This window comes from Paroedura picta, chromosome 3 (genome assembly GCF_049243985.1).
Source record: "Paroedura picta isolate Pp20150507F chromosome 3, Ppicta_v3.0, whole genome shotgun sequence".
Classification (NCBI taxonomy): Eukaryota; Metazoa; Chordata; class Lepidosauria; order Squamata; family Gekkonidae; genus Paroedura; species Paroedura picta.
Window position 1 is genome coordinate 42,521,309 of NC_135371.1, and position 14,144 is coordinate 42,535,452.

General features: G+C 43.4%; 1 protein-coding gene across 4 annotated transcripts in view; it reads right to left on the reverse strand.

Moving 5' to 3' along the window:
• Nucleotides 1-10,843: 10,843 nt before the first annotated feature.
• The window catches only part of GATA2 (GATA binding protein 2), a 29,938-nt gene continuing 26,637 nt past the window's right edge, over nucleotides 10,844-14,144 (reverse strand). For all 4 annotated transcript variants that reach the window (XM_077325415.1, XM_077325413.1, XM_077325416.1 and 1 more), the window contains exon 6: nucleotides 10,844-13,461. In XM_077325415.1, the coding sequence (XP_077181530.1) occupies nucleotides 13,162-13,461 (300 nt within the window). In that variant the 3' untranslated portion in view covers nucleotides 10,844-13,161. The remainder of the gene's footprint in view (nucleotides 13,462-14,144) is intronic.

Below are 14,144 nucleotides of genomic sequence, written 5' to 3' on the forward strand. Positions count from 1 at the left end.
CATCATAGTTGATGCCATTATGAGAAAAGTATTCAAGAATAGACATTGAGTTCAATATGGCCAAAACAACTTCCTGACAGATGATAGTGCCATATTTGTTGATAGTGCCATATTTGTTGATACAGATGCAGAGGCTACTAACATCATCTATGACATTGCCCGCATTGCCCAATCTTACGGTTTAAAAATAAATGTGGACTTGAAGAAGAAGAAGAAGGTTTGGTTCTTATATGCCGCTTTTCCCTACCCAAAGGAGGCTCAAAGCGGCTTACAGTCGCCTTCCCATTCCTCTCCCCACAACAGACACCCTGTGGGGTGGGTGAGGCTGAGAGAGCCCTGATATCACTGCCCGGTAAGAACAGTTTTATCAGTGCTGTGGCAAGCCCAAGGTCACCCAGCTGTTTGCATGTGGGGGAGTGCAGAATCGAACCTAGCATGCCAGATTAGAAGTCTGCACTCCTAACCACTACACCAAACTGGCACTTAAAACATTAAGCATATCATAATAATAACTACATATATCTCAGTACAACCATGCCATTTCTTTCAGATGTAAACTGTCAGTAGTAATTCTCCATTGGGGGTTATCCAGGGGAGACCCTTATTGATGTTACAGGATCACTGGTCCCAACCCAAAGCTATAGGCCAGTTTCCAGTTTACCTTTTCTAGGGAAAGTGGTAGAACAACTGATGGCAGAGGAGCTCCAGAGCTTCCTGGATAACACATCAGGAAGGGACCACAGTTCAGTGGTAGAGCATCTGCTTTGCATGCAGAAGGTCCCAGGTTCAGTCCCCAGCCCCTCCAGTTAAAAGGATCAGGTCACAGGTGACATGAAAAGACCTCATCATGAGGCCCTGTAGAGCTGCTGCTGTTCTGAGCACTGACCTTGATGGACCAATGGTCTGATTCATTATAAAGCAGCTTCATGTGTTCATGTGCCCTTGAGCAATTTCAACCTGGTTTCAGGCCTGGGTTTGGTACGAAGGCAGATTTAGTTGCGCTGATGGATAATCTTGATTTGAAGTTGGATAGGAGACAATCTTCCCTGTTGATACTGTAACACCTTTCAGCAACCTCTAACACAGATAGACAACTTGGTATAGTGGTTAGGAGTGTAGACTTCTAAAATGGTGAGCTGGGGTTGATTCCCCGCTCCCCCACATGCAGCCAGCTGGATGACCTTGGGCTCGCCACAGCACTGATAAAGTTGTTTTGACCGAGCAGGAATATCAGGGCTCTCTCAGCCTCACCTACCTCACAGGGTGTCTGTTGTAGGGAGAAGGGCAGGCGATTGTAAGCCACTTTCCTCCCGGTAGAGAAAAGCAGTATATAAGAACCACCTCTTCTTCAGTTGACATTCATTTTTATCCACTATTGAATGTGGAGTTGGTGCTAAGGGCATAGGCCTACAGTGCTTTCCCCTTTTCTGTCTGACTAGACACAAAGAATCTCCACAAGAGGTATAGAATCAACTGGGGCTTGCCTATTGGTGTGGCACTGTGTTCTGTTCTCTCATCTAGGCTCTTTTATGTGTACAGGAGGCTGCTGAATGAGATCATCAAGAGCTTTGAGGTTGGGTGTCACCAATGTGCAGATGACAACCAGATTTATTTAATTGTCTATGCTTCCAGATGTGTCCATCTTGGTTCTGAACCAGTGTTTGAGGCTGTGGTCATGTGGCTACAGCAGAAAAACCTGAAGCTAAATCCAGACAAGACAGAGATAATGTAGGTTGGGAAGACTGATATTCTAGAGGGAATAGGTGAAGCAATGGCCTGGATGGGTGATATAGGCTAGGGTTGGGCACTTTGACGCCCAAAGCAATCCTTCGCTCCTGACACAGCCAGTGCTGTGCTGCCGGGGTGGGGAGGGGAGGTGCAGGAATTAGTGCGCCGGTGGGCACACAAATGCAGGCACGGAGCTCTGCACCTGTGTTTGTGTGCCCGCCAGCACTCTGACACCTGCGCTCCCCCCCCTGCGGTGCAGCGCTGACTGAAGCGCCCAACCCTAATGTAGGCTTTATCAGAGCTAGTTAAAAGCTTGGCAGTTCTCATGGACCCTGTCTTAGTCTTTGAAAATCAGTTTGGCATGGTGACCAGGAGGAGTTATGCGTGTAAAGGTTTTCACTGAAGCCAGCACGCTGACACTTTTAAATTATCATTTTGTTAAACTGTCATGTTTTTCTATAAAGATTATTCATTAGAAAGACAGACTTACGATGGAAAATAGTGGGAGGGGGGCAATTCCTCCATTGTGCTAGGTGCTCACTGAAAGGCCATGGTCAGCTGCAATGTCACATGACCACCACTCTGGCACATACTACTGGAAGGGCCTTATGGGAATTGTAGTTCATGGACACGAAGACCTCAACAAAGAATTTACATGGGGGCACACTCTTTTGAAAACATTACAGACTTTCCCCCTCAGAGGTATGCTGTTCCTTGTAGAGAGTGGATTGAAATGCTTGGAAATGCCTCTGAGGGAATAAATAGATTAATTTCCGCTGGTGTAATGTTGTCATAACAGAGGTGGGAGGGTCTGCCCCAAACAAGGGGAGCCTCAAGCTCCCATTGGTGGATGAGGGACTAGAGGCTGTCCATTTCCCTCATTGGAGTATGGTGACACAAGGGAGGAGATTGAAAACATGCTAGCATTTTATGCATGCAAAAACAGGTGACCATTGTAAAACAAGGTATTTTAAAGCTAGTTTTAAATGCTGCACTGCAAAGACGCAGTGGCTGCTCTGAGGGGGGGGATGCTGTGCATAATAAAAAATACAATGGTGGCTTTTCATGCCAAAACCAGCTCCACATGCAGAAATAAAAACACCAATGTCTTTTTGGGCAGACTTTTTGCAAGGTTTCCTGCCATGCATAATGCACCCAGGAAAGCCTTCTATCCGCTGTATCTGATTTACCAACTGTCTAGCCTCATACTTCTGTAACCTCGTGGTTGAATTACTTCAATGCACTCTCCCTGGGACTGCCCTTGATTCTATCCTGGAATACAACTGGTCCCAAATGGGGCAGACCAACTATTGTCAGGTGTTAGCTGCAGGGAACATACAGTATGTTGCCCTTTTTGAAATGGCTACATAGGCTTCCAGTCTCTTCCTGAATTCAAGGTGTTGGTTATAGTTATAGGCATCACGACCTTGGACCCACACATTTGAAGGACAGTCTCCTTCCATATGCCCACCAGTCTCTGATTTCTGAGGAAGAAATATCTTCCTCTAACCACTACAACAGGCAGCTTGTTCTACACATGCATACCCTTCGCACTTAGAGGACTCCTTCAATATGAAGAAAAATATGACTTTGTACATTAATCAAAATATTCCTACCCATTTTTAACAGTCCAATAGGAACTGAGAGACCCAATAAGATGACAGCAGCTGTCAGTTAAAGGGAAATGGGAAAGGAGAAAATGAAATTAGCCTTCTCAAGCCCATTGAGAATTTACAAGAATCCTAGAAGAGGACGTTTTAAGGGATGTGTTAGACTTCCAAATCATTTCCCTCCCACAATTCATCACAGTCCTCCAGTCCTCCAGCTTTTAAATATTTGTATCCCATTCCCACCTTCCTCCCTTGGAGTTCACCGCCCTGTTACTCGGGTTACCAAGTACTCTCCCATGCACTGACTAAACCAAGACCAACTGAATTATGAGCTTTCAGACTGTTCCCTAACCCAGTTTCATAAATAAATAAAACATTCAGAACTCTAATTAAATGAAATATAGTTCTGTTCCTTGTGTTTCACTTTCTTCTTAAGCTGGGCAGTTGCAAACCAGTGTCATGCCAGTGTGCCGAGGTCAGGAACCTGACCCAAGAGAGTGTACAGGAAATGAAAGTTCATCACCAGGTTAAAAGCAGCAAGGCGGGTGCTGAGGTAAAGTCCAGCTGATCCAACCTTGCTTCCATTTCAAATGTACCTGAATGGTGATTATTTAATACCACTTAAGAAATTATTGCTCACAGGGACCAGATGGTCTGGACATTTTGGATAATGAAGCATTTCACTTTAATCCAGTCTAGGCTGGAAATAAGAACATAATGTCACTTAATGACTCCTCCTTGGTTCCCAGCCCTGTTCACATGACACGGTTACCTCAGGGCAATCTATGCCCAGCACTCAAAAGGTTTACACAACAGCCCTGCCATATAAAGGGCTATTATTTGTAAAGTAAAGGTCATTTACCATTTAGCAATGCATCCTCGTTGAATCAGATATTGATACGGCCTATATTCCATGTGCAGTTATTATTTTGTTTGTAGAGAAAACTAGGGATACAGCAGCTGGTGTGAAAGCCTGATGACAAAAAATCCCAGAATGGTTGTCATGTTCCTATCCTATACTATATGTGTTCAGAGCCAGTTCCTAAGAAAATTTATATATAAAATCAATATTTTATTTGTCCAGTTGTGTACTGCTATTATCCCCAATAGCTGAAGCTATTGTCTCCATTGAAGTAATTACTTCATTGGATTCTTTCTGATGGCAATGGAGTTTGTGTTACCCTCCCCCCCATCTTTGTTCCATCCTGATTGTTGTTTTTTCCCCACCTGTGGTAATTCATTAATTTACCCCAGTGCTTCCCACCCATTTTTGTACATTTTCTGAAACTTACCTGTGCAAAGAAACCATAGAAAGGAATAGCACCAAAGAATGTTGTGAAACCCTATGGAAAACCTGACTGTATATCCACATTCAGGCCAGTTCAATTACCAATGATGTGTAATACTAATAGAGCCTCTTGTGGTGCAGAGTGGTAAGGCAGCAGACATGCAGTCTGAAAGCTCTGCCCATGAGGCTGGGAGTTCAATCCCAGCAGTCGGCTCAAGGTTGACTCAGCCTTCCATCCTTCCGAGGTCGGTAAAATGAGTACCCAGCTTGCTGGGGGGTAAACGGTAATAACTGGGGAAGGCACTGGCAAACCACCCCGTATTGAGTCTGCCATGAAAACACTAGAGGGCATCACCCCAAGGGTCAGACATGACCCGGTGCTTGCACAGGGGATACCTTTACCTTATAATGCTGATAGTGTAAAAAACCATTCAAATAGGTAGTGATCATTATGGGTTTACACCACCTGCATGTTACTGTCTTATACAATGTGAATAGGTGATGTGGTGCAGAAGACAGAGTCTGTTTGTGCTGTGAGCCAGGAAGTTGCATGAAATCTCGCCCCAGACACAAACTCACTGATTGGCCTTACGCAAGCTACTGTTCTCTTGCTTACTACTCCACCCAACCTGGCTTTCATTATGTGATTGCAGTAGAGCTCTGGTTGTCACCTGTGGGTTAGGAAAACACTAGAGATTTGGATGCAGAGCCCAGAGAGGGGCAGAGTTTGAACAGAGAAGGGAACTCAGTAGGGATGGGAAGCCCCAAAGCTGCCAAATCCCCCACTCCTTGAAAATTCAAAAGCACTATGTGGATGCTAAATAAGTGTCCAAGAATATATTTTTCTCTCCTTAACTATACATTGCCAAGCTGCCGTATAACACGTTACATGGTTAGTCTATTGACTGATTGTTTTACAAAATGTAAATGTCACCTTTCTGCCTTATCAGAACCACCAGGATGGTTGAGAATTAAAGCAGAGTGTTGTGACCTTTACCAGTTCTGGTTACTTAAATATTCCGGTGTGGGGCTGGCTGACTGGCTCAGCTGGAATGAAACATTTCCCCACTTTTTACTTCTTTATATAAATATATACGCATTTATAAATATATAATTGCTAGATTAGGTTACTGTGAAGTTGCCATTGAGAAGAGTTCAGAAACTTCCATTGTTAAAGAACACTACATCTTAGATGTTGACTGGTGTGGGTCATAGGGAGCATATCACTTCAGTCTTGGTCTATCTACCCTGGCTCCCAGTCTTTTTCTGGTCACAATTTAAGGTGCTGCTCATGACCTTCAAAGCCCTATACAGCTTAGGAGCAGCATATTTGCAGCACCACCTACTCACCACCTACTCACGTTCCTAACCAAGGTCTTCAAGGGGGCTGTCTTTAGGTGAAGGAGTCTCTGTGCTTGTGTGTTTGCATGGGTGACATCTACTTTAAAAGTGTGACATTTCATATCAAGTGGTCACATGCAGTTCTTAGAAACCATTTTAAATGTGCCAAGCGGTGAGAAGTGGTGATGCCATGGCTTCTCCATGAATATGTGACCATGAGCACCCTCATCCATTGACTACACCACTTCAGCTGTTTGTCTCAATACACCCTTACAATAGGACTAGTTACGTTTCTAAAACTACTCTTTCAGGTCAACATAAATGGCCCAGCTACTATACTCTTGGAGGAAAGGCCAAGAATTAGGACTGCATTCCTTTCTCACACTTCAGGGTCAGGGTCACTGTTCACAGGAAGCTGTTCTGACTGCTGACCATGCTGGACCACAAAGTAAAAGATTTACTTCTTTAAGACTGTCAAATTTGGTGCCTTTCACCAATGTAAAATGCACTTAATAGAAGTAACCCATGGCAAGTGGTAAATGTGTGTGTAATAGAACTGCATGTTATTTCACTTGATTTATCTATGTGAGTTTTGTTGTCCATTGCTGTCTTTTGTCTAGTTTTCCAACTGTAAACAATATATGTTTGGCAAAGAATAAAATTCTCATGTGGCCATCTACAGGTCACCCAGATAACTTGACGTTTGCATTAATTATGCTATGTTTACCCCTAAAGAGGGATTGTTAACTCATTCAGGCCTCAGAGGGTAAACAAAGGCATGGTGGGAAGTAATGAGAAAGATTGTTTGGGAAATACTGGCATTTAAAAGGCATTCTTTTAAAAAAAAGTCAACCAAAAGACTCAGCAAAAATATTCTGAAAAGGTAGATCATCATTCCCTTCCCTTAATCTATTTTCTCTTGTATTTTGACATCAAACGCTGCCTGTAACCTAATCTTCTCAGCGTTTGATGTGGCCTTAGAGACATGACAATTAAGCATGGCTTCAAAACATTAATCCCAACAACAGGATCCAAAAGCAGTAATGTCAGAAATCTGTACCAACAAGCAAGACTCTTAGTGTTTGATTGCTGGGGAAAAAATGAGTTTAAATTGAAACTTGACCTATAAAGCTTTAAACAGACCAGATATGGGATACTTTAGGGATGCCTTCTCCTATGGGAACCCCATTCCTCCCCTCAAATTAAGAGCAAATGAAGATCTTTATGAGTAAGTTTACTGAAGGCCAGAATTCTGGAATTCCCAAAGATCTAGCTAGTCTGCTTTATAGTCATTGTGAGGCAACTTAGGGTGGAAACTTATTTCTTCCACTAAGTATTTTTTTTAGCTCTGACCTCATTATATTTCTGTCATACTACTATTGGTTGGACGAGCAGTTTGAGGAAGCTTATGTTGTTTCACTATCAGAAGCAGTACCGTACTTCAATAATGATAGTGGAACGGCTTCTCTTTACAACCAATTCATGAAAATGTACCATATTTGCCGGCGTATAAGACGACTGGGCGTATAAGACGACCCCCCAACATTTCCACTCAAAATATAGAGTTTGTTACATTACATTACAGTACTATGGGCCACTATGGGCAGCTATGTCTATCCCAACTGAAGTGCACCCGGCGTATAGGATGACCCCCCCCCCACTTGGAGGCATGTTTTTCAGGGGGGGAAAGTAGTCTTATATGCCAGCAAATACAGTAAGTCCTAGAGGAATATGAGTGAGAAGACAGTGTCCTAGCTAGGCTGTCACCACAGGACCAGCTACAGCCCAACAAATCTCTGGAGGTGGAGAAAACACAGAGAAGGGTCTCAGCACATTATCTTAATTTCCTGGCAGGCTAAGTTGTCCTTGAGACACCCTTATTCCTGGCCATCTGGGACTTTTGAGTACTTTGAATTGTCCCCACAAATAAACCAGAAGCCAGTGCAGTTTTGTTTCTCCTGATGTAATGAAGTATGCTCACAGTTTTGTTCTCATAACAACACCGTAAGACAGGTTAGGTTGACAAAGGATGATCAGCCCAAAGTCACCGAATGAAGATCATGGCAACCAAGGATTTGAATCTAGGTCTCCCCAAGAGAGAATTCTATGGAAGAGTCTGGGTTCCATTCTTGCTGTCATCAGGTTGGTGATTCTGATCAATAGCTCAGCTGGAATGAAACATTTCCCCAATTTTTACTTCTTTATATAAATCTATATGTTCCATTTATAAATATATAGTACCATTTGTGTTTATATGGAGAGTCTTCTTAAAAAAAAACTGCCCTTCCTATCTGTGAACTCGGCCTTGAGTCATGTGTAGACCTTGGGGGTGAGGCTCAACCGCTACACAGACATCAGTGAAGCCAAAAAAACACATTGCAAAGAAATCTGGGAGAATTGAAAACCCTTTGCAAGCAAAGAACCTGACAGACTGCACTTAAGATCCAGCTCCCCTCTGTTCCTTTGGATTTCAAAATATGGACACAATCAAGACAAGATTAACTGGGCTAAGGTCAATGCAATTACTGCAGTGAATCAAATCAGTGGGTTCTGGTTACAAATAAGCAACTGTGTGTTCATTCACGCTTGTGTGTGTGTGTGTAACTTGGGCCTTGCTACATGGGGAATACACTACCTTCTTGTTCAACAATAGTTGAAGCTTATCAATAGTTAAATCTGAACAGTTAAATGCTGAAATATGCTGCCTGGCAAAATCCGATGATCTTGGCAGAACTGCAGACACCCTATATGGAATTCTGAACCCATTTGCAATTGACAGGGTAACTTGCATTATGTAAGGGAAGGGTATTTTCTCTCAGGAAGCTTAAAATCGTTTTGTTTTTTCATTTGTTGTTCAAATGCATAATTCAGTCATGCAAAAGGCCTCATAGGCACGTTTTAGAATTATAAAAATAAAACCAGTCTTAAATCTCAGTGGTTCAGCTAACTGCTTTAGCCTAATAAAAGAGGTAGTCCGATCAATGGGGCACAGCCGGAATTTGGACCTTTCTGTCAGTGCCTTGCCCTCTTTAGCCTGCGCTATTCTGATCCTTTGCTGCTCAGCTTTAGCCCTGATAGATTTAGGGAGGAATCATATTACCTAATGTATTTGACTTCCAAGGGCATGGGGAAATGCTTCGTTATTTTACCTGGTAAGCCCACAAATTCTTTAATTAACTTAAGACCCAGAAAACCTTATTTTGTAACACCTAGCATACGATTTTATTCTCAAGCTAATTGTTTTTAAAAACCCAACTGGTTCTTTAAACCTCTGAATTTCAAGCCAAATAAGTACAAACGTCAATCACACTGGTTTCTAACTTCTGTTTTTACTAATAACACACTGGGCTTTCCCCCCATGTTATGTTTTCCAAGGGCAGCCACTCAACATTTTGCATATGTGACTTAAAAGGAGACAAGCTCATTTTTCCAGCTGCTCTCATTGTATTCTTATTCATGCCCAGCAATGAGAATTAATTAAGGATAGCTTCTCAACATAGGGGCACGCACTGGCCAAGCCTGCAGCTGCTGTTGCATGATGGGAAGCAGCCCTCTGCCGCAGCAAGGAACTACTGTGGGGTCCTGCATCTAGGCTTGGATCCACGGAACCCCAAACTGTACCACCTTGTGCCGCCCAAGTAGTTCTTCCTAAAATCCAGCTGTTTGGAAGCACCAGCAGCTTTGGTGTTCAGAAGATTTTGGTCCATCCCAGCACCAATCCAGAAATAAATATCTCCTTGTTTTGCATTCCAAATGGTTTCAAGCACCAAAGCCCACCTCTATATCTCCGGCAGTCAGTAACTTAGGGAATCAGGATAGAGAATCAACCCATAAAAGAAAGTATGAATGGCATGAATCCAAGCAATAACTTTTCTTTCACAAAAAAGGGTATTTTTTTTATTATTCTTAGCAGTATTCACCTTGAAGGAATATGAGGGAAGCATACACTTTTTTTTTTACAGACAATATATAAACATGTTGTACATAATTAACAATAACTTAGTTCACTAATCCAAAAATTAAGCCAAAATGTTTAAAAAAGAAAGAAAGAAAATACTGCCAAATCTTTATGCTGATACAAGTACAAAATAATTTAAATCCTGACTGCGGTTCTTCTACGCTGCAGTGACTGACAATATATTGCACTTTGTCAACTGTGGATCCCACCCAGCAAGCCCATCTGCTGCGCACCCTTCCATTCCCCCCAGGGGGGCTGGACAGAGCTTGCCCCATGGAAGTCAATGGCAACTGGGCAGCAGCGGCAGCAGTGCTGGCTGGATTGCGCCCCAATATCAGTAACCTCCCCCGTCCTCACAACCACCCCGATCCTAAAGGAATTCGAATGGTTTACGGATCACTGTACCATTTTAAAAGCCCCTCCCCCGCCCACCCAAAAAGGGGGAAAGGAAAAGGAATTAATATTTCCATCTCAGTCAATTGCAAATGTTATTTCACTCAAGTAGGATTCCCCCCCCCCTCTCTCTTAGTGATTATTTCTTCTTTCTTACAAAGTGCAGCTATAGGTGCCTACACAGGCCAGAACAAGAGGAAAGCTGTTTTGCTTGGGATGGTTGGTCCTTCATTCCTTATCAAGTAGCTGAATTACATATTGAGAAGGGGGGGGGACAACGTACACCCTTTTGTTTTTGTTTTTAAGCAGACTTTTGCAGTTAAAATACAACTGGCTTGGTTAAAAAAAATTAAAAATAAAAAGCTTGTCACAGAGTTAAGCTTATGCAGTTTACATTATCAAACCCCTCTGCTCACAGGGGTATTTTCTCATCAGAAATATAGCTAAATATGTACACCGTATGTTCTACTGGACCTTGTGATCATGAGAGTCATCAGATCATAACAATTAAGAGAATACACTTCACACTGGCAAGAGCTTTATTTTTCAGTTGTTTACATACAATATGGTTTCAAAATGGGAGACTTCTTTTCCCCAATATGGTTGACTTTGGTTAAAAATAAACAGATGTGCTACAGGAAACAGCCGGCATCACCCCGTCCTCCCCATCAGCAGGTCACCTGCCCTTGCCCAGTATCTGTTGCTGCATTGGAACTGTTGTTAAGAAATGGGAAAGGATCCTCTTCCCCACCCCACCCCCACCCCCACTGCTGCCTTGGGGTTCTTCACACTCTTTCTGCCCCTCATGCTATTCCAACTGGGAAATCTGTAGTGGCATGCATGCTTTATAGACAGCACTTTCACCTATGCTTGAACACAATGTTTAAAATGTAGCAGGAGATTAGCAAGATAAGATGTCTTATGTCTTGGCCAACTTCTGAAGATAAAACAAACAAAAAGGTCATGATCAATATCTGCAAAGTTAAGGTTCGCGTTTCTCCTGCCCTGAATTGGGCCATGCTCTGTATAAGCCCCAAGAAGATAATCCATCAAAGCAGGAGGTTGCAGCTCTATAGCAGCACACATGCTTTACAGGTAGAAGACCTCAGGTTAACCTCAGGTTGCTGTGAGTTCCTGCACTGTGCAGGGGTTCAGACTAGATGACCCTGGAGGTACCTTCCAACTCTATGATTCTGTGAACTCCTTGGCCCCTCCTGTAGAAGGATCAGGGTAGGGGTGGGGGTGGATATTATCTGAGAACTTCTGCCCCTACCCATCAAAGCAGTCGTTGTTGGACTAGACAGAACAATGTTGTGAGTCAGTAAAAGACAGCATGCTATTTCACTGCCTTTATTTTAGGGCATTCCACACAAGACCTACTGAAATGACAGCAGCAGCACGGGGTAGATTTGAAATTCCAAAGGGAGTGGGGGAAGGGGTTGCAATTCCTGGGGCTTAGTGCAAAATGTTGTCCATTTTCCAAACAACCACTAGGGCTACAGAAATCCTCCTTCTCATGATTCTAGCAGGTTTGGGGAGAGGAGGGGAGGGGAGAAGGCAGAGAAAGGAGTGTACAAGAGCAAACGGGGAAGCCCTGCACTGAACAGGTAGCTGGGGAACACGGGATGCAGAGGCCGAGCAAGTGATGGCTGCAGAGTTTGGTGGGTGAAGCAGGTGTTGATTCAAGGAGCACAGCAGACAAGCGTTCTGAGTGGGGTCGTCTGGAACAGTGGCATCTCTTTGGGACAGCCGCAAGATGCACGCAGCCCTTGGGAATGAGCAAGGCTGCTGTTTATTGTCAGGTGGTAGCCCAGCATCAGACTGAGTGAACAAGCAGGAGGGGACTGAGGCAGGCTACCTGGTGTGGGGGGGGGCATCTGTTGCTGCTCCCTGAATGCTCAGGGTGGCTGGACAGGGAAGACACGCTGACTTCCTGTGTGTTCTCCTCCAGCAAATGCAGGATTGTTCCTTATGGAAAACCTTTTAGCCATGTGTCCAGTGTATACATCTTCTGGTAGGATGCCACGCTTTTTAAAAAGATCTTCACATTGAGGAAATAAGTCGCAGGAGTTATATTAAAATAATCCGCACCTTGAGGCTACTGTAACCTATGATAGCTACAAGTTTCCCTCTCTCACGGACATCCGCTTCCTAGTAGTTTTTTTTTTTTTTAATCTAAGAGCCATGAAGAGAATCAAAACAGTGGCCATTAAGCAATCAAAAACAACTTTTTTTTTCCTACTAGGGTGGATGTTTCTTTTCAAAAATAATAAGATCCACAAATACATGCAAGGGTTCTGAAGCTCTTTCTGGAATACGAGCAAAATAAATAGTGATTTTTTTTCCTGTGTCTGATTTGTTTTCTTAAAAAGTAGATTTTTATAAAGTTGTCCATTTTTCTTCCCCCAAAACAAAGTCCGTGATAGAAATCCAGCATGGGTGGCTACCACTCGGCTTCCTCTGCCTTGGGAGGTTGCTAATCTCTTTACAATATTCACAGTAATTAACAAAGAGAAAGGAAAGCTGGCTCCAGCTTCTTCTACTGCTTCAGCCACCTTTGCTTTCTGCTGGGACCAGCAGGCATCCTATCAAACAGGTGAGTTCCTCTTTCTCCTTTTACCTGAGGGGGCAAAGTGCATAACAGGCACCATTAAGCATTTCTGCAGAAGACCCATCATTGCAAGGTCCAGCACTAAGAGGTGAACCACACTGGAATGAGATCCCCTTTTTTCTCCCTTCCTTCCCTACATCCTCTCTTCTGGGCAGAATCCTTCCTGGGTGTCATCTTAGGCAAAGCCCAGTGTTTTTAGGTCTTTTGACAGGAGTCCTTGGATCTTCAGGTTCTATCCCATGGCTGTGACCATGCTGGATGGGTGTGGATGTCCAAATGAGATGCTGGAAGATGGGTGGATAGGGGTAGGTGTTGGCAGGATGTGTCCAGAATGGCTGAAAGGTGGCAAGTGTCCCATGGGGGTCATGTGACTGGCAAGTGCAGCAGCGCTGAAAGGAGAAGACTTCTCTTGCATGCACTTGGAAAGTTCTTCAAAACACTCAGAGCCTTTCTTGCTTTTCTTAGACTTGTTGGACATTTTCCTGTTTCTGGTCTGAATGCCTTCCTTCTTCATGGTCAAAGGCCTGTTCACCTGCAATAAATGAGAAAATCAGGCTCATGCAAGCAAAACAGGCTTCTTATGTGAAAAATAAAAATAGAGAGACATCCTCCCCCTTGCCTGAGAATGTACTCAATAGGAATCATTTTAAGCCTCTCCCCCATCATTTCCTCCTCGATTTGTTTGATTTGTTTAATGAAAACCCCACACCAAAATCACCCCCACAAAAAAAATAATTAGGACTTAATCTGGCAGTGTCCAGCCTGCCTTTCCTTGGATTTATCCTTCACTTCCACTCATTTTCTAAGCGGGGTGTGTGTGTGTGTGTGTCTAACACTTTGACCCACATTCACTTCTCAGGTTCTAAGCGGAGAGGGGGAAATCTCTTAATTTCTACTACTATGTGTCAAAATGTAGCAAATGTTTCACATTGGAATTCATCTGAGCTTTCTTAAAGCTTTGCTTTCTTTCCTTTCTTTTTTTAAGGCCACACTTTCCTAAAGACACCCCACTGGGATTAACCTTTACATGAATCCATTTCAAATGGCCTCTGAATCGCTGGGTAGACAGAGAGCAAGACATGGTTTCGTTATAACCAAGAGCTGTAACTCTATTTTGCTTAAATTACCCACGCTTTAGAAGCCAAGCTGATTCATTGTAATGTCACTGAACACAGCATCACTATGCCAACCAAGAATGGCTGTGACTTCCCAGGG